The sequence below is a fragment of the Molothrus aeneus genome, chromosome 5 (genome assembly GCF_037042795.1).
Source record: "Molothrus aeneus isolate 106 chromosome 5, BPBGC_Maene_1.0, whole genome shotgun sequence".
Classification (NCBI taxonomy): domain Eukaryota; kingdom Metazoa; phylum Chordata; class Aves; order Passeriformes; family Icteridae; genus Molothrus; species Molothrus aeneus.
The window spans coordinates 9123767-9151398 of record NC_089650.1 but is presented as its reverse complement, the minus strand read 5'-3'; the positions used below and the strand labels follow the sequence as shown (position 1 = coordinate 9151398).

The 27632-nt window shown below is 37.6% G+C and overlaps 1 protein-coding gene across 2 annotated transcripts in view; it reads right to left on the bottom strand.

Annotated features, from left to right (window-relative positions):
- Positions 1-27632, bottom strand: part of CCDC91 (coiled-coil domain containing 91) — a 114595-nt gene that overhangs the window by 75668 nt on the left and 11295 nt on the right. For both annotated transcript variants that reach the window (XM_066549871.1, XM_066549872.1), the window contains exons 2-6: positions 15986-16028; positions 15802-15880; positions 10659-10816; positions 7768-7935; positions 5633-5737 (exon numbers count right to left, since the gene is read on the bottom strand). In XM_066549871.1, the coding sequence (XP_066405968.1) occupies positions 5633-5737; positions 7768-7935; positions 10659-10816; positions 15802-15880; positions 15986-16015 (540 nt within the window). In that variant the 5' untranslated portion in view covers positions 16016-16028. The remainder of the gene's footprint in view (positions 1-5632; positions 5738-7767; positions 7936-10658; positions 10817-15801; positions 15881-15985; positions 16029-27632) is intronic.

Below are 27632 nucleotides of genomic sequence, written 5' to 3'. Positions count from 1 at the left end.
CTGGAAGGAAAGGCCAGGAAGGCGATGACAGGGTGTGCGAGGAAGGAGCTGGAATGTGTGGAGCTCTGTCTTGGGCTAGGGGATCAGTGAGGGATTTGGGGGTCAGGATTAGCAGGCAGGGCCAGCAAAGTGGGAATTGCTGTGCCAGACAGTCTCCAGAAGGATGAGGGCAGGTGAGACCTTCTCCAGACAACAGGAGGGAGCCTCATGTGATTCCTCACAAGGAATGTGTCCAACCCTGTAGCATCCCATGAACTCTCCCGCCTTGGCCAATTCCCAAGCCCCCAGCCCTGGAGACAGCAGTAACTACTGACCATAGGGTTAGCCCTCCTCCTGGGGGGAAAAAACAGACTCCCTCATGGACTTCTGTGTCACAACTTCCCCTAGTTTCTCCTCTCCCTGTCCCCTGACTGGCTTAGCATCCCTGGTGGCCTCCCCCCTTCCCCTGGAGGCCAGTCCCCTCTGCCCAACCCTTAGCTCTGCCTCCCACCCTGTCCTAAGTTAACTATACAATGCTTTTATCACCAATTGTCTGCTGTTTTGCACCTTTAAGGCTTGTGGGTGGCAGACAGAGGCAGGGAGATAAATCAGCAGCTACCTCACTCACTCAGGCTGCAGCCAACACCCCAGCCACTCAGGCTGTAGCTAAATCAGACAGTGAGCCTAAGCCACTGGCAGTTCTCTCCCAAATTTGCCCTAAACCAAAGCAAATACATACCCCTTCCCCTCCTTAAGCTGCCTGCTCCACGTAGATCCTCCTCTTTCTCCTTGGGTTCCCCTTCAGCTGCATGAGACCCTGCTGGAATAAAACCTTGCACAAGAGCCTTTCTTGCCTCTGTTGCTGAGCCAGTTGTGGTGAGTGTTGAGTGGAGGTTTGACTGCATTGCCCAAATGTTAACTCAACTTGCTTTTCACCAGGAGAGGTTTGTTGGGGACAAGAAACAGGCAGCAGCACCTACCATTCTGACACCTGCATTTTTATAACCTCAGAATCTGCCAGTGGGACACCACAGTGATCCAGGAGACTCCTGGGGCATGCAGATAACAAGCCCTGGAACATAAGGCAGCTGAGGAACAATCCACAGGGCACTCTGCTAAACCAAAGACTTCAAAACATGGGAGGACTCTGTAAGGATGTGAAGATCTGCCCTGACAGCAGTGACCATGAGATGGTGAGTTCAGGAGAAGGACAAAACCAAGGATCACAACACTGGACTGGAGGGAAGAAGGCTTTGGCCTCTTTGGGATCTGCCTGGGACATGGGACACCACCCTAAAGAGAGAGCTCCAAAGGAGCTGGTTCCTGCTCAGGGATTATCTCCTCCAAACCCTAGAATGGTCCATAGGGACAAGCTGGAAGTCAAGCACAGGCAGCAGGAGGCCTGCATGGATGAACATCACGAAACCCTGACATAAAAGGGAAGTGGAAGCACTAACTTCAAAAACGAGGAGACAGACACCACCAAATATGCACCCTGGTTCATGTGAATTTGTGTGATATATGGATCTAATATATAAAAACCTCCAAAATAACAAGAGATATTAATCAAAATAAAAATAAAGTCATCCTTCAGAATTAAGAGGGAACAACCTGGCCCAAAATCTCAGGTTTACCATTTTCTATCTTTTAGAACTGCGTTGAAAGACTTTTCCTCATAATTTGAAGCTGTATAATTTAAATGTAACATTTGTACAGGTACTCAAATGAAAAATCTCCCAAAACATCAACAGCCATGGAAATACATAAATGAAACAACACCTAACACCTGTAATAATTGAAATTAGGTTATTGCTACTTTTAATCCCAGCTAAGTGTTACTGCATGACCTAGTGAACTTGCTTTGGATCATTCTGTACTATTCTGTCAATGTTTTCCTTAGGATAATCTTCCTCTCCTGCCCTTCTGAAAAACCACTCAAACAAGGAGCCTATCTGACCTGCTTTCTTAAACACAAAAATGTTACATAAAGTGAAGTCACACTAGCAACCCACTCATTTCCAATCACGATTCTTTGCAATAACAGTAATACTGCTACATAAAACAAGCATAATTAAGTCCCTTTTAAAATAAAAATTTCTAAGATGCTCCCTAAAGAAAGATGGAACAGAAACAATGGTTTCCAAAAGAAAAAAAAAAACTGTAGGTGTTTTCATAACAACTACAGGTTTGATAAGTTGGAAGAAGTCTGTTGTCAAAAGATAAAAAAGAAGTTTATTTCAAAAAGAAAGGTCACACCACAGCAACTATATTGTTCTTTAGAAAAACAGCCTGCTTAACTTCCAGAAACGGATGATGATGGGAAAAAATGTGTAAAACCGCAACGAGAATTTTCCAGTAGCAATGCAGCACTTCAAATGTGAGTGTGTGGTAAATCAAACAAATAGCAGTGAAAAGTATGATCCAGTTCTCAGTGAATCATCAAAACCAGTTGTCTGTAGACACACCAAACATCAGGGGCCTTATCAGCTAAGCAATCTGTCCCAAGAATTAAGTTCCTGTTCAGAGCAGTGGAAACCAGGCACTACTTTCCCTTCTCAAATTAAGTGTTCCCTCAGTGATTTGTGAACAAGAGAACATCACCTACTGAACAGAAATGTTAATTTTGCTACTGATGGTTTTCACTGTATTACAAATTGGAGTTTGGTAGTTTTAAAATTCAGCCTTTGCTTATCTCCATAACTTATTGTAATGTGGCTACAGCAAAATTTTAGATTTCTAGGATTAAGTGACCACTAAATCTGCATTATCTTCAAAACCTTGTATGACTTACTGGCCCCAAATGGCTTTAAAATATACAGTAACTCACACCTAAGGAAGAGCTGAAGTTAAAAGTTGAGATGATTATATAAACTCTGATCAAAAAAGGGAAAAATATAAAACTGACATACCAACCAAGAAAATTAAAAATCAGACATATATTTGCACCTGTTTCTCTGCTGTGTAAAATAAGCAAGGAATTATAAGGCAAAGTTTGCAACTTTATGGTTGCAACACTGCACACAAGTCAAAACCCCTAAAACTACACTTCCCACAGCAATTTTAACTCAGTTCAAATTTGCAAGTAAAGAAGTTAGAAATATACTATGCTATTCTGCCTCTTAAATACTACAAACACTGAAGCAGGAATGTGGGAATCATAACTTTAATTTTATTAGCTTATATGAATTCAAGATCTCAAAGAGACTATTGCATTAAATATCCAAACAAGTCTATAATACTAGTTAATAGTAATTTGTTTATTCTGTTTATGAACCCACTGCTGGCCCTTTACTGTCTCTGGTTGTTGCAGTTACATATGGAAATAATGTTAAGAATGTGAAAATACTACATGGTCTGTTCAATCTTGATTTCTTTTTTTTTTCAAAGCTAATTTTATTTAGATGAAACACAGAACTTTTTACTTTCTGGTTTTACACAATGATAAATGTGGTGTGATAACTCTATCGTCATCCATTGGTTAAATGTTAACACTACAGCAAAGATTTGGAAGTCTGCTTCTCATGCTTAGGAAGAGTGATTATCACTAGCCTTCAATTCTTCAATTTTTCAGAACTATTAAATTCAGTTTAGGGCTTTTTTGCACACCTATGATGAAAGTTTGTGACTAGTCCAGAACAAAACTTGATTCATTAGAATGATAACCCAGCTTAGGGAAAATATTTTTATGTTCCCGCCTTGCCTTTCAAAGTTATTTTTTTCTATATCAAGAAACCTAAAACATATTTAATTGATGCAATTTTGTGAGAACAAAACTGTGGTAACATAACTGTCACCCTTGACTGAGGCAGAAACCAATAGGAAAAGATGTAAAAAAAAAATTAGATTAGTGACTTAGTTGACAAAGATCACTTAAATCTTCTCTCAGAACCAAGCACAGTAACTTCTTCTTCAAAAAAAAAAGAGTCTTCTCTAAATATCACCTTGTTAAAGCAAGGTTTTAACAGATTAACTGACTGGATTTGTCATATCTAGAACAGCTTTTGAGAATTCCCTACCACAAGTGCCAGAAGCCAGTAAATTAGGAAATATAAAGGTGCACGAAACAGTACATTTTCATGTAAAAGGCAGTCAGAAAAGTCTCCTGAGGCATTGGTTTTATACTTTTTACTCAAACATTAACACAGCAATTTCATTTAAAAGGATTTAAGTCAATGCACACCTACCGCTTTGGACGCTGGCATCGGTTCGCTTGGAAATCTCATCCAGAGAGTTCCCAAGGCTGTGCCAGAGGCACCACTGCAGTCTGCTTTAAAGCTCTTCAGGTCAACAGCACTGATAACCAGCACTGATAACCAGCACTAATAACCAGCACTAATAACCAATGGAAAAGGCAGAGCCAGGGACAGACATCTGTCCTCTGGAGCTGCCAGCCCTGCTCCGTGTGTGACCAAAGGTGGTGACCCTGGTGCTGCAGGAGCCAGAGGAGACTGACAAAGGAAACTGGAAGCTGTAGTAACAGAAGGCATCCACAATTCAAGTCTCATGAAAGTAACTTTAACAGGCAGCTCTTAGAAACATGACTCACTTTCCTCCTCTGGTATTGATTCTGGTTGTAGCCAGAAGATATCAAGAGAAAGCACATGAGCATTTCTACCAGGTTAAAGGTTATGACACTTTTATTGCCATTTTTGAAACCTGCAGCACCTGACTCAAAGAGTTATGATATAGGCTGATAGCTGAAAACCTCAGTAGCATTTCCACTATTCAAATTCACAGTGATCTTCAAGCACAGGTAAGTATTAACAACATGAAATCCACCCATTCTATTGTTTAGGATAACCAATAACTTTAACCACTGCAGGACTCTAGAAATCACAAGGGTTTTAAGTTAAACTTCCTTTTATATCATGGTTAAGCAACATTTCTTTCATTGAGTAAAGTGTTACACACAAAAAGGAAAAAAAACCCCAGTATTAGATTATTATATTACTGTAAATTCCAGAATGTACTGCTATCAGGAATTCAAAACAAATTACTACAGCAACCCTTTAAATAAAAATGAGAAACAATGCAATAGCTATTGAAGACCATCCACAGGAGCAAAAAAATTAAGTGAAGCTGAGTTACAGACACAAGTTTCTGAAATGCTGAAACATAGTTTGCTTTGCTCTAACACTGGAAGATGACTGAAAACTTCAATGCAAATTTTGTCTGGAATGAGAAACTTTATACATGTATTTAATGGAAGGTGTTAACTTTTACAATGCAAATAATTCTAATTCCTCTATCATCTAATACACGTAACAGATTTTTACTGTGCAGCATGAATTACTCCATATTGAAGCTAGGTAAAACAGCACAAACAGTTGGCCACAGCACTCTAAACATGCCAAGTCATGCTGTTAAACACAACCACTGAGCAAAGTGGTTTCCTTTTCATCTGTTCTATGAAATAGGTCCTAACAAGGAAGAGTGTTCTGAGTTACAAAAATGTAGTTAGGCAAGTGGGATATTAAACTTACATTCCTGCTAATGTAAAAAATCAGGCTCTGATCTAAAAACCTTAAAAATTCTTTAAATTCAAAAAGCTTTGGAGCAGGCCCACAGATGCCAAAAAGAATATTTGTTGGACATTAATATACTCTATAAAAAATCCTCCTGAAAAACAAAGATACTACAAAAAAGAAATTACCTGGAGTGTCTTGTAATGATCTTGATGTGGAAGCACTTTTTCTTTTTTCTCCTTCAAGAAATTCATTTCTAGCACACTATGTTTTTCCAGCAAATATTCCAATTCCTATAAAGTTTGTAAAATAAAACACTTGAAATTACAAACATTTGCAAATTGTGAAAATACAAATTCATTAAACCATTCAAACTAATTTAACTTCTGATAACTGTGATATTTGCTCTATTAATTGTCCCAGAGATAAAGTGTTTTGCAAGAAAAATCTGACTGCAGTCTTTAAATTGGCACAGTATTTTCAAGTGTGAGGTATTTAAAACCCAAGGCATGTCTCATGTATAAGGAATGACCTATGTGAAGTGGCCAAGGTGCCCTTAATAACATCCTCTAACTTCTTCTGAACCCTGAAGGGTTCAGGCAGCTGGACCTGTAGTTACAGGTCCCTTCCAACTGGAACTATTCTACTCTGTTCCAGTTATTTTCTTTTTTTTTAGTATCTTGCTTTGCCTTTCTGCTCTTGAAAAGCAGCATATTAAATGTACTGTCAGCAAATGTTTTCACTGAAAAGGCAGGAATCCTATGACATCTATGCATGTATAAAATGATCTCTATCTACACCCCCAAAATGAATAAAATCTTAAAATATTCTGGGATCTTGCAGAGAGCCACCCTGGAAGCCTGCCCAATATGAACCTATAGAGAGAAAGGAGAATAGCACCACTGACAATAAACTTCAAAATTATTTGCTGCACAAAGAGCCTAAAGATTTTTATTTTCCCTTAATGCAGCCATTGCTGTTGTACATTGCTGGCACCCTTTCAGTTGCTCAAGAGCAATTATTTCTCCAAGCCATGCAGGAAGCCAGTATAGAAACAAATGACCTGCCAGGTCACTGCACAGCTATTCAAACAAAGGCACGACTGGGAAGGTCATGAGGAGGACAGAAAAAGCAGGTCTTCTTAGTTCAACCCTGCTTTTGGACAAAATAGTCAAAAGAGTTTGAGTGACTTCACTGGTGAGACAGAAACACCAATCTAAAGCCTCTCTCTCAACCTGTCTCCTCTTCCAGCCTGGATTCCTGCTTCCCTTCAACCTTTCCTTCACCCCCTTAGCAAAACCAGCCCATTGCAGACTTCCTCATCCTTGGCTCCAGTTATTCACCCTCATTTTCATCTCCAAAAAGCTGTTTTCTCCTTCCCCAGCACAGCTTGAGGCCTCCCAAGAAAAAGTATTAAGAATAACAGAAGTTTAACTCACTCTCCCATGCCTCAGTGACCTTTTGCTAATTCAGATGTGTAACTGCAGGCACAGCCCTGCTTGGTGCTCATATTGTATTCAGGTCAGAAGGAATATGAAGAATTTAGCTACTAGAACTCCCACCCCAAAAAAATTCAAAACAAAGCTCATGCTGAGAAACCTTGTATCTTCTTTTTTTTGTCCCTTTTTTTTAATCAGTTAGGCTAAAAAAGTTGTGCGTTTGTTGGTTTTTCTTTTTTTTTTTCCTGACAGTTTATGAAAATTCAGCCTAAAATAGACACCAGACCTAAAAAAAAAAAAGTATTTCAGCTAAATTGAGTGGTGTGCCCAGTTCTGGCCAGTCTCTAGAGAGCATCCAGAAAAGGATAATGGCGATGGGGAAGGATTTGGAGCACAAATCTGATGAGAAGAGGCTGAGGAAAAACAAAGACTCAAGGTGACCTTATCTCCTGTAGCCAGGTGGGGGTCAGGCTCTGCTCCCAGGACAAAGGGACAGGACAAGAGGAAATGGCCTCAAGCTGTGCCAGGGGAGGTTCAGGCTGGAAATCAAGAGGAATTTCTCCATGGAAAAGGGAGTCAGGCCCTGGAAGGGAGTGCCCAGGGAGGTGGTGGAGTCCCCATCTCTGGAAGTGTCCAGGGAATGCCAGGATGTGGCACTCAGTGCTCTGTGCTGGTGACAAGGTGGGGATCTGGCACAGGTTGAACTTGATAGTCTTGGAAGTCATGGGAGTCTTTGATTCTAAATTTGGCCAGTTTCTCTGGAATTTGGCTAATTTCTATGAAAAAAAATGAATTTCAAATTAATTTTAAACTTCTGCCAGCTCCCCCTATACTTAATTCCTATATAAATGCCAAATGTTTTCCTTCAAAATGACTATTCGTACCTTTTTGATTTTTAGTTTTTCTTCTTCAGCACTGCAAAGCTTGATTTCAAGGTTTGCAACAGCTTGTTGAAGGCAGCTCTTGGGTTCATTTGTTCTCTTTGTCTCAACATCAGCTAAAGTCTTGTCTTCAGTTACATTTGAAGAGGCAACTGGAACATCTGCTTGAGCCTAGTTCAGAGGAGAAAAGTGGAACTGAATCATCTCTCTCAATGCCTCAGGGAAGCAAACTCTCCTTGGATTAGTCGTTCCATGTATTCACTGAGTGCACACTGCAATCAGTGGTCACAGAGAGGGAATACAAAGGGTTTGTGCTAAAATAAATATCTCATCCTTAGGCTAGACTAACAGAATGAAAGTAATCCAGACATCTCTAAACATTTAGTGACTGTTGTTTCAGTAAACTGTGGAAGTACAGAAAACAGGTGAAACACTGATGGTAAACCCACACTTTCAGAAATAAAGTTGTTTAAGATGTTTAAAACATTTTGTGGTATAGATAAACAAAATTCGAAGCTTTATTTCTCCCCTGAAAAAAAACTGGAGGATGGGGCAAAAACTTGTTCTTTTGCCACAAAAGAACTCCAAGGAAAGAACAATTAAAGTACATTAATTCAGCTGCCACTTTTTCAACAACCTGAAAGCCAAGCATGTGGCTTTGAGATTTGGGTGGTGAAAGGAACATCTCAGTGTCTTTATTGAAGAGAGGTTTGACTGATCATCCACCTCATCCACCCCCTAGCACCTTTTATTCCAAACATGCATTTAGAAAATGCATGGTCTTTCCCATAAATATCTCTCAAATTATTCAAATAAAGTAACAAACAAAGCTGAGATCTTGACTGTACATGGATATATAAGATACAGTTGACAAAACAGAGAGAAAACTGCAGTTTGTGCTCTGAACTCTCCTGTAAGAAGCAAAGAGAAGCCATATGTGCCAATTCCATTTCTGAGTACTACTCAAGATCAGAGTCTGGCACCACCAAAAACTGTGAGTATGGAACCTATAGCAGGGAAGGATTTTTTTACCTGAAACCTCAAGAGGCTCTGGAGATAGAATTATAAAATTCAGTTCTACTAACACCACGCTCTAATGGGTATAATGCCCACCATTTTCCTTTCGTTTACTCCTCAGTGCAAAGTCAGCTCCATTTCAAAATAATGTTAAAGGACCTGCTCTCAACTCCCTTCAGCAGGACTCACTAATAAAGTTTTTTAATCTGGACTATTTCCTGCATTACAGAGAATTTATAGAATGATGGGTCTCTCAGTAGCTGAACAGAAGATGAGAAAAGCTGAAACATGAACCACAACTAGAATTTGCACACACACTTAGTCTAAAGTAACAAAGTGTATTTTTTATTTTTCTGAAAATTACCTAACTAAATGACTTTATAGTTTTAAAAAATACCCCTAAGCCTTAGTGTTCTGGAATAACCCAGGTTCTCTTTCCAGAGAATACAAAAGCTAAAATTGCTGGCCTAGCTCAAACAAGAAAGGTTGAAGGTTATTCACTGTTAGCCAAAATTTAAAAAGGCAGGATCTGTGGTGGCTGAAGAAAATCACTTTTTGATCATGCTTCCAGTAAAAGAAATTTACTTATCAAAACTTTGTCAGAGAGCCTGATGAAGAGCTTCAACACAGAAAAGCCTGGCATCAGTCAAAAAAGAAAACAAACACTCCTCCCTCTCAAGAAACAGAAACCCATAACTTTTGGATTTATACATTTCTTTGATATTATTTGCATTTGTTCAGATCTCTTCTTCACTTTTTATAGGCTTTCCACACTCCATTAGCCTGGGAACAAACACAAAATGGTAACTTATTAACTAATTAATTCACAATTTGAACCACACTCTTTCTGGAAGTGTGAACATACAGATGCCCCTCAAAGGAAAAAGATAAGGCTCTGTTAAACCAAAACCTGTATTTTGTGAATTTTGTTTAAATAGCTCTAAAGAAATGCATTTAAATGATCAGAAAATGAAAATCTGACTTAATCATGAAATTCAGCTTTCACCAGGATCAGCCTTAAGACTTGATAAGTCTACCTGAAGAAGAAAAAAACAAGGAGCTGCTGAAAACAGGAGAGTTGAAAAATAGCCCAAAAACACTGATTGCTACACAGTGAGAAAGAGCCTTTTCTAATTGAAGCATGTACTACCCCATATCCTGAAACAAGGAAGTTTACAATGAATCAACAAGTTCAAAAGGGGGTCACTGCAATTAATGGCAGTAAAAAACTCGTAAGGGTAAATCTATTTAAGTCTCATCTGCAGCAGCTCTTGTGATTCTGATAGAATTCTTATGATAATCCCCAGGCAGAAAGGCTTTTTCCTTCCTTCCCCCCTAAAATTAATATAATTATAATTAGATAAAGATTAAACATTAATTCTTTAATCATAGAATGTTTTGGATTGGAAGGGACCTTGAAGATCATCTTGTTCCAATGCCCTGGCATGGGCAGGGATGGGATGCCTTTCACTACACCAGGTTGCTCAGAGCCCCATCCTTGAAAATCCTAAAAACCTAGTTGAGAAAACATACAAGTACGACAAGCTTTAACAGTAGCCAGGTTTTTGAGAGAACCTTCCTGCTGATATTTCCTTCATGCCTGGAAGGAAATCAGCATGGAAATCACCATCAGCATGCCTTTAACTTTAAATAACTCCAATACAGTTATCTCTCTTGCAGCTCAGATCAAAGTAGTATGGTTTCTATCAGTTATAGGTTTCATAAACAATCTAAAAATCATTTTACTTCAAACTCTGCATCACAGAAATCCAAGAACCTTTTGCCCTTAAAAAGCATTTCAACCTAAACGTGCACAAAAACGATGCAACACTGATATTTAATACACTGAGTTCTCACACTGAAGACCAAAACTTTACCTGTTCTTCAGGAACAGCTGGATTTATCACACCCTTGCGTGTTTGAATAACTGTTGCCACATTATCACTTGATAAAATGAAAGGGTCAGAAGGAAGCAGGCAGGAAGAAGGCACAGAGTGCTCCAGGAGAACATCAGGAGATCTATGGACTTCAGGTACTAAAAAACAGAAAACACACACAATATGGAGAAACACCCAAAAATTAGTTTTGTTTCTGGAATCCATGCCTAGAAAAACCCATCACTAGTCTAGTCATACCAATGTAAGCTTATGTACCTCTTATAATTCAATTGCACTGAAAAGTAATTCACTTAAAGTGCCTGAGATTTTCAGTAGTATCAACTTAAGGACAATCAAAATCATAATAAATTTAGACTTACACAATAAATTCAGTCACAATAAATTTAGACTTTCAATTTACACAGAGGTTTTACAAAACAACAGCTCTCAAAAGGATCAGTTTTAACTCTGTCTCCTCTGATTCACACTTACAGACTTACAGCTTCAGCATGATCTGTAATCAGTTTCAGTCAATGGGAAAACTATATTCATAATTTCCCAAGTTTTATACATTCTGAAGTTAAAAAAATCCACAAGTGTCTTAGAAGCCACATACAGTTTGCCAAGGCACACAATAAAATAGCTTTATATTTTTTAAGAGATAAAAATACAACAAAGTACATAACTTTCTAGCTAATAAGCTTGAAGTGGAATCAACCCTGGACTGAGAGCTCTTCTATACCAAACTACAGTTATACCATAAAAAGCTTCAATAGTGGATCAGCATTACCAACCCAGCACAACCGAAAATATTGGTTTTAAAAAAATATATAAACTAAACAAACTAAATAAAAAGAAAGAAAAAGAGAAAGCTTTGCACACATTTTTAATTTAACAGCAAAGTCCTGCAAACTTTTGACACTGTCATTTCCAGGTGTGTCATTGCAATAGGCAAAAAAGCACATCCAATTGTTTCAGAAAAAGCAGCTCCCATTATTATTACAACTGTTGCAACATGTAAAAGATGCCAGTAGCCTGGAGCAAGGCTCAGCCTCTGGATATCCTGTTCCACACTGCACAAGTACTCAGTACAAACCAGAGTGTACAACTGGCCTCGAGGCATTTAAAACTCACACTAACCCTCGAATCCAGGCACTCTCTGTCCCATCTTCTTCAGCTGCCAGTTCTAGGATTCAGGTATAACACAGAGGAACATGCAAACCACATTGAATGGAAAGAAGAAAGAAAATAGACCATGAGGCAGAAAAGTATCAGTAGGGTAACTGCAATGATAGTAGATCTGGATGTGGCCAAAAAAATAGAAAAAAAAAAAAAAAATCACAGCTCAGCAGAAGATGGAAACTTGGCTGAAAAGCCTAGAGAAGAGTATTTCAGCAAACAAAACAGGAACCAGTTTAGGTAACTGCATTTTAATAGTTAACTCTTCTCCACAACTGGAAACAGGACTTTTTTGGCTTTCTTTTAAATACCTTAAGATAAAACTCCCCTTCCACTCCAAATGTCTCCTTTCAAATGCAGCTTCCAATAACAATTACCTACTCTGTTAGTTCAAGTAGCAGTGAAGTGACATAGAAAATGATCTTTTTGTATCTAAACAAACCTTAGAGTCTCAGCTTTATGCTATCACTTAATGGCATGAGTCTCAGTTTTAAATCAATTTCCATCTGATTGAAAAACAGCTAAAATAATATACCAGGCAACTTTTGACCAAGCAGGCAAGTGGCTCCCTTACTAAAACTGTCAGCTCACATGGAAAAACTGACCATGATCCTTGTGATGAGAGTGTTCAACCATAGCACAGGCATAGTTCAAATATAAATAATTTATCACCAAAGTAAAAACATCCATGGAGACTGGGCACCTATGAGGAGAGCAGACTTGCTGAGATTAGAGCTTTAGATATTCACATATTTTGGGGTGTCCAATCCTAGAGACAAAACTCCATTTTTCAGGTAGTAGAGTTTTATGTGGAATCTTCTACAATCAGGTGGAGCTTTCAGTAGTTTAATTATAGTAATGAATGCTTTGCATCTTGAAGGGGAGGAAAAACCAAACCAGAAACAAAATCCCCACTCCTTAAGTTGTCAAAATGAAGCCTAGGAAATGAGGAGCAACCACTGGTGAGCACTTCTGAACATTTTGGTTTAAAGTTTTCAACTAAACACTTGACCTTGCAGAAGACAAGAAAAGGTGGCAACTCTCCAAGGTATCATTCAAACATCTTTTTTTACAAAACCTTCTTTTCACTTTTCAGCAATGCTAAAGATTCATAAATTAGACATTCCTAGAACTGCATGTGCTATGTCTGTAATTCAAGCTCTCTTAATTCATTCCTCTTGTGTATATACTGGTGAAATTGCACTTAATTCAGCTCAAAATTCGCTTATAAAGAGAACTCCTAAATCATTCCTGCTTACCATTCCTTAGTTGCCATAATGGAACAGTTTCACAACCCCTGAAACAAAAACTTGCCTCTGTTGAAACTACTTGACCTGACTTCAACAGGCTAAGTCTGATGAATTTTCAAATAAATTTATTGTTCAATGATCAGAGCTGCAGCACTATAGAGAAAAGAAGCATTCACTCAATCACAGGTATATCAAAAGTCATACACCTGAAAAGGCTGAAATAAGATGCAGATATAAGTTATTGCCAGAACTGTACTTTAAAAGTATCTAATAATTTCTGAAGACCAGGCTTCCCAAAATTAAGAATATTCTGACATAAGTTTTCATGTAAGGACTGCCAGAACCATGCAGTTTGTTAATAGCAGCAGAGAGCAGGGACAGCCTGCAACCTTGCTAATGCAAGGAAAATTCCGTGTCTTTTAGCTGGTAATGAAGCTTAAACAATTATTACAATTCCCTGGGGGATCAGAAATTCTGAAAACAAAAGCAAATGGATGAACATGAGCTGTTAAATCAACATTCCAATTGAGTCCCATCCTTCCTACTGAGTTTTAGAATGAAGACATCAAATATCAAATGTATCACATGGGTAATATTTACTAACTGGATGTTAGTTATATCTAGCAATTAAGAAGTAATATGACAGCAGAGCTCTGAGCAAAACACCATATAAAAATTATTTGACATATTTTTGTAGAATGTTGCAAACTACTTCTAGCACAGTTCCCCTACATGTAGATTTCAGCTGTTAAAAATAAAAAAAAAAAAAAACAGAAACAAAATTAAATTTCCTTCTTCAACTCCCCTTTCTTGACATTACAATTCAAGGACACTTTCAGTTAATCTGCATACACTGAAAACTCTATCCCTGGACATTTTCATTAAAAGTAACATTCAGGTAGAAAGTTTAAAACTGGTTTTGTGACCACAGTGGGAAAAACCACTCTGATGCACCCTCAAGATGATTTCTGGTAACTCACAGCACAAAGCTCTTCCCAACATTTTATTCCTCCAAAGCCAAACTATTCTAGAAAAAAAAGAATTGCATCTACTATCCTAACATTTTAAATCTAAAGCCATGTGGTCCATACTACCAAAAAACAGTAAGAAGCCCAAGACCAACTTCAAGGGCAAAATTGCAATGAAGTCACCATTGAGGCCTTAGAAACAATTTCTGAATTCTGCCTGCACACTGAAAAATACAGCTACAGGCTTCAGTGTTTTGTTTTATAACTTCCAAACAGCAGACATGGAGGAAATTCACAAGATGAGTAACTCCTCCTCTGGAAAGTTTATCAAACCTTGGGTGCATACAAAGTTATCACCCCCCAGATTTATCAAAATCACCCCAATAGCACCATAATACATTTGAATTTTTCAGCTAGCCTTACTAAGAAATTTCTAGGGTAAGACAGGAACATGTTTATAGATAGATAACATAGGGCAGACAATTCAGTTATTTCTGTTACTAAAAACATCCACCTAGAAGTCAACGCCCAAGAAGCACTTGGACAATACAATTAAAACCTTGCCTATTGCAATAAACTAATTTATTCACAGCAATATTTGCATGAAAAAGTCACGTAAAGATTTTACAGTAACAAAATATCCAGAATACAGGAGTTTTCTTTTAATTTTGAAATGTTTAAAATACCTTGGTATAACTTATCCCAGGACTTCTGTGTCACTTAAAATCATACAAAAAACTTCTGTGTTATGTATAAATAATTTCAATCCTACACACTTTACAGGATTTTACTGACAGACACTGCACAGCTCTATTTGATTTAATTTATTAAACACATTAAAACATGCTACTGAATTTCAGCAGTAATTTTAAAAACCAGTCAAAATGAAAAGATGAATAATAAAGTTATTTGGAAAAATATTGTTTCCTTAGTATTTGTTTCTGTCTGTTTCAATGACAAATAAAACTAATTATTCTGTAAGAGATAAAAGCAAGAAATAAATTAATAAAAACATTTTAAGAACATGATTTATAGAGAGCTCATGTTAAGAAAAATCCCTGCCTTATTTTGTATCATTTATTCCTCATAACAATACAACAGTTATGTTGTTGGTCATTGTTTCCTGGTGCAGCAAAAGTGCTGTTCTGTTTTGTGAAATCTAGACCACAACAAAATCAGTAAGACCTCCATAATATTTTTTGTTCTACTGATAATATACATTTATCAATAAACTTTTATCAATTTCCTAAAATCCAGACAGGCACCAGGCACTTGTATAAATTAATACAACAGTTCCCTAATGTTTCTGCTTCTGCTTGACAAAAAGAATGTGTAATATATTTTTCAATTATATAAAAGGCTCAAGTAAAAACGATTATTCTCTTCTCCAAAGCAAGTAAAACACTTCATCACAATCCCATTTTTAACTTTTTCTGTTTTCCTACAATTTGCAACAAATCTTCCACATTCAGTAGAAAAGAATATCCTTTGAATTAAGAACTTTCATTCCTTTTCTACTGTATAAACTGAATTTCTCTTTCATTCCTCAATAAAGTATAACTTTGAGAAGTGCAGCTTCCTAAAATAATTGCTCAGGAACATTCTTATGCTCAAGCTTTGACTGCTGGCTATTCTTTTATTGTCCATTATTTTGTTGTATACACCCTTCTAAGCCCTGATTTTTACAGTGAGTACATAATGACAGGAATAGAATATTAAGATTTTTTACAGTCATTCTGTCAATACCTGTAGGAAATGCCGCCCAAGCAATAGCAGGAGATGTGGTCTGCTTTTCACCATTTCCAAACTCATAACTCTCTGCTGCCTGGAAACAAGAAGAAACTGTTACATATTTTACAAAATGCTATAAATGTCCATAAAATAGTTGAAAGTTGTTAAATTTCAAAGCAAAGTTATCCAAACAGCTTACCTCAAATCCTCCAAAGTCATCATCATCCATCCTTCAGCAGGCACTAGAACACAAAAGAAATCTTGATTTTAAAACATTTTCACAACCTCATCCCTCACTCGCTCAGAAATGAGCATTAAGTCCTTCCCTCCAGTCTCATCTGCACATCCCACCTGAAGTCTCCATCATTTTTAAGTCCAAAAACAGATAAAGGGGCCTAAATGAGAACTTTTTCACACAGAGGATGCAAGGCCAAGAACTGCAAGATCTCGCTTAAGAAGCGCTTTTTTATTGATCGAGTTAAATACAAAACATTGGGTGTTTTACAACAGAACTTGGATAACTTCAGGGGAAAACATAAGCACTGCCCATCAACATAGTCCAAGATCTTTTGAAAGCAAAAATGCAGGAAAAGCTTCCTCATAGAGGAAAATATGAAGATGTCACCTAAATGTTATATCTAAATATTTCAGGTATAGCAAACTGGTCCCCGGTACCTCTACAAATGGTACAACAACCATCAAATAATCTAGTCTGGATATATATATATATATATATATATATATATATATATATATATATATATATATATATATATATATATATATTTATATAAAATAAACAGATAAATACATAAATATGTATAAGAAATAGGATTTCTGACCACTAGATTCCAAATTGAAGGGTTATCTTTACTCATAAGGAAAACAATCTATCTTAATGCAGTCGTGATCTACTATCGACCTTGTATAGTTTTGTGTTTATGATTTAAAGCATAAAAAATATTTTCCATTGTTAAGTTGCTTTTCCAAATCAGCACTGTGATTAAATCCAAAAAGATTTCCTGCTTTTCCCATATCTTCTTAGCTGTCTGGCAACATCAGAACAAACTGCAGCTTGGAAAAAGACTGTGGTGAATTTCTGGAAATTTTTCTGCTACCACAGAGGTCCGTCCCTAGGTTTCATGGAGGGACTGATTAAGATTTTACAAACTGATCAGCATTTTTGACTTGCAGCCCTGAATTTTGTGGCATTTGGATATATTTATAGTTAAATTGCAGTTCCTTTTAAAAAAAAAAAAAAGCAGGCTAAGTTACTCAGCCAATGAAACTAACTCAAGATATACAAAGCTGTTGAAAGAAAGGTATTATGTATTAATAAAATATATATCTGTAATTCTGAGAAGTAAATGAAGGAAGGATGATCCAAAAAACCTATATGGTCTTTTTAGTATGTTAAAATGTTTATAAAGCTAACCGACTTCAGTTAACACAGTCTATAGGCTGGATAAACTTTCATTACTGCAGAAAAGATGGAAAGGGACTGTTTACAAGAGAGTAGGTTCAGACTGGATGTTAGGAAGAAATCCTTTCCTGTGAGGGTGGTGAGGCCCTGGCACAGGGTGCCCAGAGAAGCTGTGGCTGCCCCATCCCTGGAAGTGCCCAAGGACAGGTTGGGCAGGGCTTGGAGCAACCTGGGATAGTGGAAGATGCCCCTGCCATGGGACTGGGTGATCTTTAAGGTCCCTTCCAACCCAAACCACTCTGTGATTCAATGATAAATCATCACTATCACAGTGTAACTAGAAATATTTGTCTAAACTGACGTATTGTTCAATAGTCTCATGTGGTATAAGAACTTCTAGGGACTAGGAGGTGCTTTGTTGGCTCTGTGTCAGTTGGGTTTTGTGCTGGTTCATTTTCCAAGAGAGAAAGAAGGTAATTGGGTATTTTTCCAATCAGTGTTAAGGTTAATTGGTCAAACATAGCATGCAGTCCATTAACATTCAGAGCTTTAACACACAGCTCAAGAATGCAGCACATGTGTGTACAAATGATGGGTGGATATTGTGTGGACAACACAGGACTGCAGATGAAGACAGCACAAACTGAGAATGACACTGTATTCATGCCACATTCTGGGAAAAACCACCCAAAACCAGACTGAGGATTGACACAATCGCTGCACAACCCAGTGTTCAGGCACCAGGCAGAGCAGCCAGCTGGAGAAAGTGAGCCTTTAGAAAGGCAAACAGGTATTTTATCTGTGATACATTCTGTATCACATCAACAGGTCTTACAGGCTCTACACAAAGTTCCTTCAAGGCAGATTTTCTCCACAAAATGCATGAGACATTATTCCCATCATCTCAGAACTGGCTCTGTCTCAACCAGAGAAATTACATTCAGCACTGTATTTTAAAAACACATACTGGAACGAGTTCAGAGGAGTTCAACAAGAATTAAAGCAACTTTGGAAAGGCATGCTAAAATGGAGAGTCTCTAAAAAAAAAAAGGCAAACAAAAAGAGAAAATATGTAAAATCATGTTCTAAGAAGTGATTAACTACTTTGATTTCTCTTCAAATACAACACTGACCTGAGGCAGTAAAGACAGAAAGCCCTGTAAGGAAAACATGTGAGGATTTCCATTTCTCCTTCAAGAGCATTTATAAGAAACTATGCATAAATAAAACAGAACTTTTGATAGAGAAAAAGAATGTAGGGCAGAAGAAAAACTGGAGAGCAACCTCTTATTGAATCCATCATCTTTTTTACTGCATTTCATATACAGTTTTTTAAGCCTGGTAACAATCCCAGGACTATTCTGACCTAAGATTACCTTTACCCCACAAATTTGAAACACAGACATTTTGTGGCTGTAACAGCATGAATAATTTACGAATTATTCCACACATCACTCCAATGAAACAAAAGATAAACAAATCCCCAGCAAGTCTCTGTAGTACAAATGGTATTTTCACACCTAGATGCTAATCCTCCAATTTCCAGTTCTTCAGAAATCCCACAGGAATGACAGGCCAAGTGATTCTCCCCCAGGTGAGAGAATTCTAGGTCTCTTTGCTCTTTGGGTGCGTATAATATATATTCATACATGTATGTGCACCTCTGTTTCAAAAGGAAATCCTGATTTGTTTCCATGCTTTGATTGCTGTGGACAAAAAAAAAATCTAAAAACACCAATAAATTGGCAAACTCAACGTGGGTCATAAATATGCAGGCAGCAGATTAGGATAGAAAGCATGGAATAAATCCTGAGGGATGCTGATGTAAGGCACCTCAAAAACTCAAAGGCTGAGGTTCTCTTCAAAGAGTGCTGGTGCAAGAGTTCTTATTAGGTGATGTATTTCCCAAAATGTGATCTCTTCTTGCATAAAAAGGGAGCCTTCTGCAGGGAAAAGGGCCACATCAATGTTACAGGAAATGTTTAGAAAAAGAAATAAGAGACATTCACAGTCTTCAAAGTACATGTGCATTTAGCTCTAAAAAATGTATTAATAATTAATTATAAATTTAACTGATAACAATGCTGAAAATTTGACCAAATACAAAATTTCTCAATTCTATTCCTTATTCTCATTATGAAAATGCATTTCTGGTACAAATAAATAACAGAAGTAGCCTAACACCTCTCCTTAGAACTGCAACAAATCTGGGAGCAAGTTCTTTAAATCAACCATTTATTCCAAAATGGGGAATCAGACTTTTCTTTCCTCACTGGGTAGGAAATTATTTGTGGCACCAGGATAGGAAAGAATACATTAAGTGCTGACAATCTCCAGGATTTGGAAAATAACAGAAAAAGACAAAACAACCCACACAGTCTTACCATGACTAAATGTGGTCTCTTGAAATATGCCCGATACTGGAATTAAGTAACTGTAAAATTGGGCAACAAGAAGTCAACCTCAAAATTACAGAGTCATAGAAATTATGGTTGGAAAAGACACAGTAGGTCATCCAGCCCAGGTCATTTCCAAAACATTGCAGTTCTCAGACAGTCATGTCCTAAAAGGCTTGAGAAGCTCTCCAGTCACATGCCATGAAAGGAAGGAAACTTTCCATGGACAACGAATATGCAAGCCACTGAATTTTGAGAAGGTTTTATCAACAAGTCTGAATCCACCAAATGGAACAGTAAATTCTGCCAAAATTCAGACCAGCAGGTCATCCAACCCAAGCTCCTGCTCAAAGCAGGGTCAACACTGCATTTCAGAGGAGGTTGCTCAAGGCTTTCTCCTGCATGGCTGGTAAGGCTGCGTGATGGATTTATTCAGATTGATGTGCATCCCTGAGAAGCTCACAAGATTTCCTGCACCAAATCCAGTCACCAAAGCCTGGCCAGCAGCTTAAAACAGCTCATGAGAACTTTGTGAAATGTGCTTACCTAACAGACATGCCAAAAGCATGTTTTTATACACAGGAAGAACAAGAGCCATTCCCAAGAAATAAGGCAGGAAAATGTAAGCTGGGGAAAAAAAAGCCCCTCTTTCCCATTCCAACAGTTAGGGGGAAAACGAACGTTGTAATCCCACCAGAAATCCTGGTATTCTTCATATGCAAAAGGCAAAAGTGATGGAAAGAGCAAATGGTCAATTAGGAAGAATTTCTCATTCACATCTACCTCTGGTTAGTGAGAATTCAAATTATTCAAGTCTTGATAGTCTAAATTTGTCTAGGTAATAGAGATCTGATTCTGCCAGGTACAATCAAGTGACTTCTGTACAACCTGGCCTGGAAGTTTGAGTTTGTGGCCATATTTTGTACATTTTAATGGAACACCTGACAGACTATGCTGTTTTTTGTTTTGTCAGAATGGTGTGTGTGGAGCTGCCTGAGGGTGGGGCTGCTGCATTTGTATTTCTGGCAAACCTCAGGGTAACTTCCTATCTGCGACAACCTAACAGTTTTATTTTCATTCTTATGTTTCCTAAACGCCTCATCCAATGTGTTCAGTCCAGGCAGGTTATTAGCTGTCCCTTGACTGGATATAACATAGGCCACAGCATTTGAAGAATAAATCTTTGGCCAAAACTGCAGATTCCAAAAAGTCTGCTCAGGATAAGTATGAGATGTTAAAAAAAAAAAAAAAAAGAAAAAAAGAAAAAGAAAACAAAAAGAAAACAAACAAACAAACAAAAAAAAAACACCAATAAAACAAAACTAAAGACGCGTAATTTAGAAAGCATGTACAGTGATTGGATATCAGGGAAAATTTTTTCACCAGAAATGTTGTCAAGCATTGGAACAGGCTGCCCAGGGCTGTGGTGAAATCACAGTCCCTGGAGGTATTTAAAAGACATGTAGATGAGGCACTTGGGGATGTGGTTCAGGGGTGGACTTGGCAGTGGGAGGTTAATGGTTGGACTCCATGATCCTAAAGGTCTTTTCTAACCTAAATTTTATGCTCTGATTTCACTTCCAGTAGTGACTCAATAAACACTTAGTACATTAAGTAATGTTAAAACTTTTCTAATAGAAAAAAAAAAAAAACAAAAAACAAAAAAGTCAGCAGTTGCACATCCACCTATTTTGCAGTAGTAGTTGCTTATATTACAATTAATTCCTCTCAAATGTATGGTACTTTTAAGAAAAAATTAAAGCCTGGCCCATTGTAATGAATTTTCTTCCACATCCCAAATAAAGCAGCTCAACATTAAAGCAATCAGAATTTAGTTTGCAAAGCCTCTCAGAATGACTGATGCAACCCAACCTGAAAGCAAGGCCAGCTGTGGCACTGCCTAAAGCCACACACAGTCAAGTTCAGAATATCTGCAAGGACTGAGACTTTGGTCTGAGAAGCAGCAGCAGTCAAGCACTGGAGAAAACACCCAGAGAATTTTCTTTTCCTATTCACCTTTCAGGTCTACCCATTGATCCATTTAGTCTGAAGAGTTTCCAGAAGGTTTCAATGCTTAGAGGTGAGAACAGCACATTAAGGAATGAGACAATAAAAGTCAAGGATTAATTTAGACAAAATAGAATTTATAATTAGATGGCAATGCCTAAAATTATTCTATCAATTCCTTCAGTGAATTTGAGAGAAGAATGAAGGGAAGGGAAGGGAAGGGAAGGGAAGGGAAGGGAAGGGAAGGGAAGGGAAGGGAAGGGAAGGGAAGGGAAGGGAAGGGAAGGGAAGGGAAGGGAAGGGAAGGGAAGGGAAGGGAAGGGAAGGGAAGGGAAGGGAAGGGAAGGGAAGGGAAGGGAAGGGAAGGGAAGGGAAGGGAAGGGAAGGGAAGGGAAGGGAAGGGAAGGGAAGGGAAGGGAAGGGAAGGGAAGGGAAGGGAAGGGAAGGGAAGGGAAGGGAAGGGAAGGGAAGGGAAGGGAAGGGAGGAACTTTTTTTGCCCCTTAGTCTTTTTGTCAGGAGACCCCTTGAAGTGAAAGATTCAGATCCTGCAAAAAGCATGTAAGATTCCATATCCTGTGATGTGATGTTCCACACCTAGCATCATCAATAATTTTGAAATAACTCTACTTTCACATGCCAATGCTGCAAGGAACAAAACAGTTACAGAAAAAGCTGTAGCATTTGTATCAGCTTCATGTACCAAGACCATCTCACACGATTTGTAAGACTTCCATAATTGCCTTTCCCAGTGTTAAAAGCCTTTTTAGAAGGAAAAAGAACCACATTGTATAAATAAACACCTTAGCTTCATATAGCCTTTATTTAAGAAACTTGAATAATCATTAGAAATAAAATTCTCATCTTCAAGACGCTGAATTTGAATGACAAAAAACCTCAGAAACTCCACAAAAACTGGTATTAAGACAATCTACAAAATCAATTCCAAAAAAATTTGTGGTTTAGAATTTGAGGGCACTATTCTTCAGTATATAGCTTTTGGCTTTTTTAAACAGTGAGCATAGCATGAAAAAGCAATTGAAGCACAAATTTAAAGTCCATTTCACTTCCATAATTCAAACAACCACACAAAAAGAAAGTAAGAATTCCACTTTTACCCATAAGAGAAAAATGAGCTCTGAGAGCTCCTACAGAGAGGGCAAGTACTGTTTTTCAAATTCACTTATGACATAGGAGGAGGGGGAAAAAACAACCCACAGCACCACAGCCTTGTGTGGAAAATGTATTCAAGAACTGTCAATTTCTCAACCATATTCTAGAAGAAACTAACAGAGAAAACTGGGAAACCCATGTTCCATGAAATTTCCCCCAACTTTGACAATCATCTACTTAAAAAATACCAGCTTCTTCTCTCTAGATATTGAAAGATGATTTCAAGTAATACATTACCTACTCCAGCAGAAGTATTAAAATACAGTATTATTCAGCATATTTCAATACCTGCAGAACCTATCTTTCCCAAGACTTAATTCTAACAATTTCAGGAACTCAAGGGTTAGAGCTTCAGTCTTCACCTTCTTAGATCTTCAGTCTTCCCTATAATTGGTTTCTTGTGACCAGAACATGGAAATGCTAGGTTTTGTTTTATAAAAATAAGAAATCACACAGTTAACCATTTTTTCACATTTCTCTATTGGCCTTCTCTAAGCTTTCCCTATCACAAATATCCTTTTACTTCAAAAGCCACACATTTTTACAAAAAGGCACATAAACTTCTGCGAGAATTCTGACCAAGTGGATACAATTCAAACATACTGTGCTTTGGAGGAAATCCCCCCAGCCAGGCAATATGTATAATTAATCAACATCAAGTCCAGAACAACAATCTCTGAAACCTGATTCAGATTCATGACAATCAGAAGGTCTGGAATCTAGTTTGTAGTCTACAACAACAACAAAAAAACAAACAAAACAAAACAAAAAATAAAAAAAAAAAAAGAGAAAGGTGAGAAAAGCCTGACTTGTCATCTGCTAATTAGGTCACAAAGGTCAGACACCATGAGTCCCACAAATGCTTGAGAAAAAGTGACCATGGTAGACTAAAAAGTCTCATACTTAAAGTATTCTAATTTTACTGGAACCCATAAATTGACAGAGCCAGGCTGTTCTCAGAGCTGCACTGGGATTAGAACACAACCCTTAGGACAGAAGCTGGAATAGTGAAAATTGAGACCAGATATTGGAACAGGCTGCCCACAAACATGTTGGACCTGAGGATAATCACAAGGAATTACCCTGAAGAATTACCCTCCCACAAAGAATTATTCCTGAGGATAATCACAAAGAGTTTGACTGGACATGGCCCTGACCCACCTGTTCTAACCAGATCTGCTCTACATAGTGGCTTGGATTAGAAAACTTCCAAATGCACCTTCCATGGATGGTCTGTGTTGCAATGTATTCTGTTTAATCCACAACAGTATCATTAAAATAAAAAGTGAATCCACTTTTGCCGTTGTTCTTCAGCTGAACTGTACTCATAACTATCAATATCTGTCCAAGATCATTTATGACTGGGTTTGCTGATGACAGAAGAACCAACCCCAAGAGAGGAGCATGAAAGGGAAAGAGTAGCCCTAGAATCTTCATTGCTGTAGGAGGAATAAAAGGAGTGAAAGCCTAATGAAATAGGGAGCCCACAGGAAGATGGAGACAGACTATTGACAAGAGCCTGGAGTGACAGGACAAAGGGGAATGGGTTCACACTGACAAAGTTTAGATGGGATATCAGGGAAAACAAAACAATTCTTCCCTGTGAGGGTGGTGAGGCCCTGGCACAGGGTGCCCAGAGAAGCTGTGGCTGCCCCATCCCTGGCAGTGCCCAAGGCCAGGTTGGATGGGGCTCTGAGCAAGCTGGGATAGTGGAAGGTGTCCCTGCCCATGGCAGAGGTTAGAAATGAATGAGCTTTGACATCACTTCCAACCCAAACCATTCTATGATTTTATGTTTTAACAAGTATTTTCATCACGAGTTCAAAGAAAAAATGTCTTACATAAATCTTTGTACCCAACAGAAATGTTTCTTGAAAAAGGCTGAGGTGCATTTTTGGCATTAAGGAAAAACATCCTGACAAGAAAGCAAATCTGCATGGGGATGCTTCTTCTTTGGAAGTAATAAATTACTTTGTTAATTCATTACTTTATTCAAAAGCTTTCCTAGGAATCATTACATTGTACTATTTGATCATGAACATGGCAAGATAATTACAAATAACAACTCTTTTTCTCAAAAAGAAAAGTCTAACGCTTCATAATGAATCAATGGCTCTTTGAGCCAGGTTCAGTAGTCTCAGCCTTCATCTTCCTCTCAGCCTTTGAACAGACACAGTGCTTTGCAATTCAGGGCTTCCCTCTCAAGACAAGAGCTGATATCAGTTCCAAGAATTTCACACATCCAGTCACTCCAACTATATGTTTGATTTTTCTACTGTGATTTAGGAAAACAATCTTTTTACTTACAAGCAAATAGAGAGTACAGAAACACCTCATGTTAAGAGTTTGGGAATGCTGGAACAAACTGTGGCCTTTCTTCTACAGTTCATGTCTGATAAACTTAAGAAATGGAGGGTTTAAAAGCAAAAAGAAAGGGTCACATGTTTCAAATGCATTCCCACTTAAAATATTATTGAGCTTCAAGAACTCAGATTGATAACTGAAATTCTCCTGCTTCTCCATGTTACTGTCAATAAGCAGCACTAGCAAATGCAATAAATTCTTTTTACCTGCAAATCACAGTAATGTGCTTTAAAAAAACTTAAAAAGAGGTGCCTGCACAATGGGGAAGCTTTCCAAGAGTAAAAGGCACCAAGTTCTGCCTCAAGGGAACTTTGTCACAGAACAGGTATGTGAAAATAGAAGGTTTGACACAATCTTAGTAACAGTAAGAGCATCACAGCAACACAATTTAATATAACAACATGTCAAACAAAAATCTAGGTCTTTGAATGCATGCTCGTATGGATGTGTGGTAACTTGCACTAATAAATGTCATTAATGTTATGAAAAGAGTGCTCAAGACCTTTCACACTAAAAAGGAATATATGCTTCACAGGAAAATAAAAAGTAGAAAAAAACAACTAAACAAAACCAAACCCAGGGTAATACCAGGTTTTGGCACCATGCACTGCCTAGGAAAATCTGGTGCTGAGTGAATCACTTATTCTAAAAACCAACACTCCTTCACTAGGAGAATCTTTAAAGTAAAAAAAGAAAAAAAATAATCTTTAAAAATTCTGTAGATCATCTTGTTATGCACTTAAAAATGAGGCTTTTTTCTCTTAATTAAAATTAAAATAAGATAGTAAAGGTCTAAATATAAAAGATAATCAGTACACCTGATAGTTAAATATTATGAAAAAGATACTCTCTAACTTACATATAGGCAATTCACAAAAACTGTGAAATGTCAGCGTGTACAGGTCATCATTCTAATCTTCTGCCAAAAAAGCTGACATGTGACCATGGATACTTAAAAAAAACCAAAACAAAAAACCCAAAGAACCAAAAAACCCCACAAAATCAGCAGCACATGGTAAAATAAGATTATACTAAAGAAATACATCATTTAAGATAGGATTGTACTAAATAAAATAAAATACACAGCATTCTTTTATCATTCTCCTATGTCTCCTAATGGACTGGAAGACTCACTTTTCCAATTAATAAAAGAACTCCCCTCAGCTTCCTCCAAACCCTGAAAGTACAGCACCTCTCACAGGAAAGGGCACCCATTTCAGGCAAGAAACAAGACACTAATCTATTTCTCTGACGTTATGAGATTATGTCTCAGATTTTCAAGTCCTTCTGATTTTATAGGACTCAGTTGCTGGTCTTGAAAAAGAAAACCTTAAATAACGCTGATAATATTCACTTCACCCCAATCACCTATTAGAAATTCAGATTTTATGGAAGTTTAATGCAAAAACTGAAATACAACACAACTGCTCATTTAAAAAACCCTTTTAATCCTTTGTTTGCAAGCTCTAGATACACTTTAAGAAGCAGATAAAGGCCAGATATTACTCTCCCTCCCACACAGAAAGAAGAATGTATCATCATTGCACCTTTTGCTCCCTTTACTAATACCTAAAAAGAAGACTTGATGACTTTTTGTTCACATATTAAGCAGATTAACTTGATTTTCCCTGCTCTACAAAGAGATGGTCCAGTTCATGAAGAAGCAACTCATAATGTGACTTAAAATTCCTTTTCATATGACTCTTATGAAGCAAACTGGAGACGTTTCACATTGTCCAACTCCCAACTCATAAACAAGCAAAATCAAAATGCTAATGTGCTTTCCAACAGAAAACACTGCTGCCAGAATGTCTCTGCACATTATCCTTCCTTTTTTCATCTTCATTTTTGGTCTGCTCCTAAGCACACAACACAACACTTTTCATCACATGACCTTTGACCAAATGGATATTATCATAATTGTATATTCTCTGTTACAATCAAAAACACAAAATATTTATTTCTCACAAAAAGGGCTGATTGCCATCAATGCCTTAGTAATATGCTGAGGGAGCTGCAAACAGAGATTCCAGATTAGGCCAGAGCGAAATCAGGATTTGAGTTCAACACCTACATGCTTTTCTTTCAATCAGATCACAATACTTTAAAATAATTTATCACTTCAGGTTGATTCTTTATGCCTACCATGCGTTTCTAGAAAACAGCTCTTCTCTAGGCCCAAAGCTTTTGACAAAGATTTGTCAGAACTACCAGGCCCTTTTCAGAAAGACGGAGATGTTTCCTAAGAGGTTCCATACTCAGCAAGTTACTGAGATGTTTCCTAAGAGGTTTCATACTCAGCAAGGACATTTAAGGACCAATTAAGTGAGAAGGGAACATACCAAGAATATCACATATCAGTTAACAATTAAGCAAAAATTATTTCTCATTCAAGAAGAGTTAAAGCTCCTCCCCAGCCCCAAACAAACAGACAAAACCAAAATGCTCCACATCTTCCCGGTTTAAAAGAAACCAATTGTTCCTT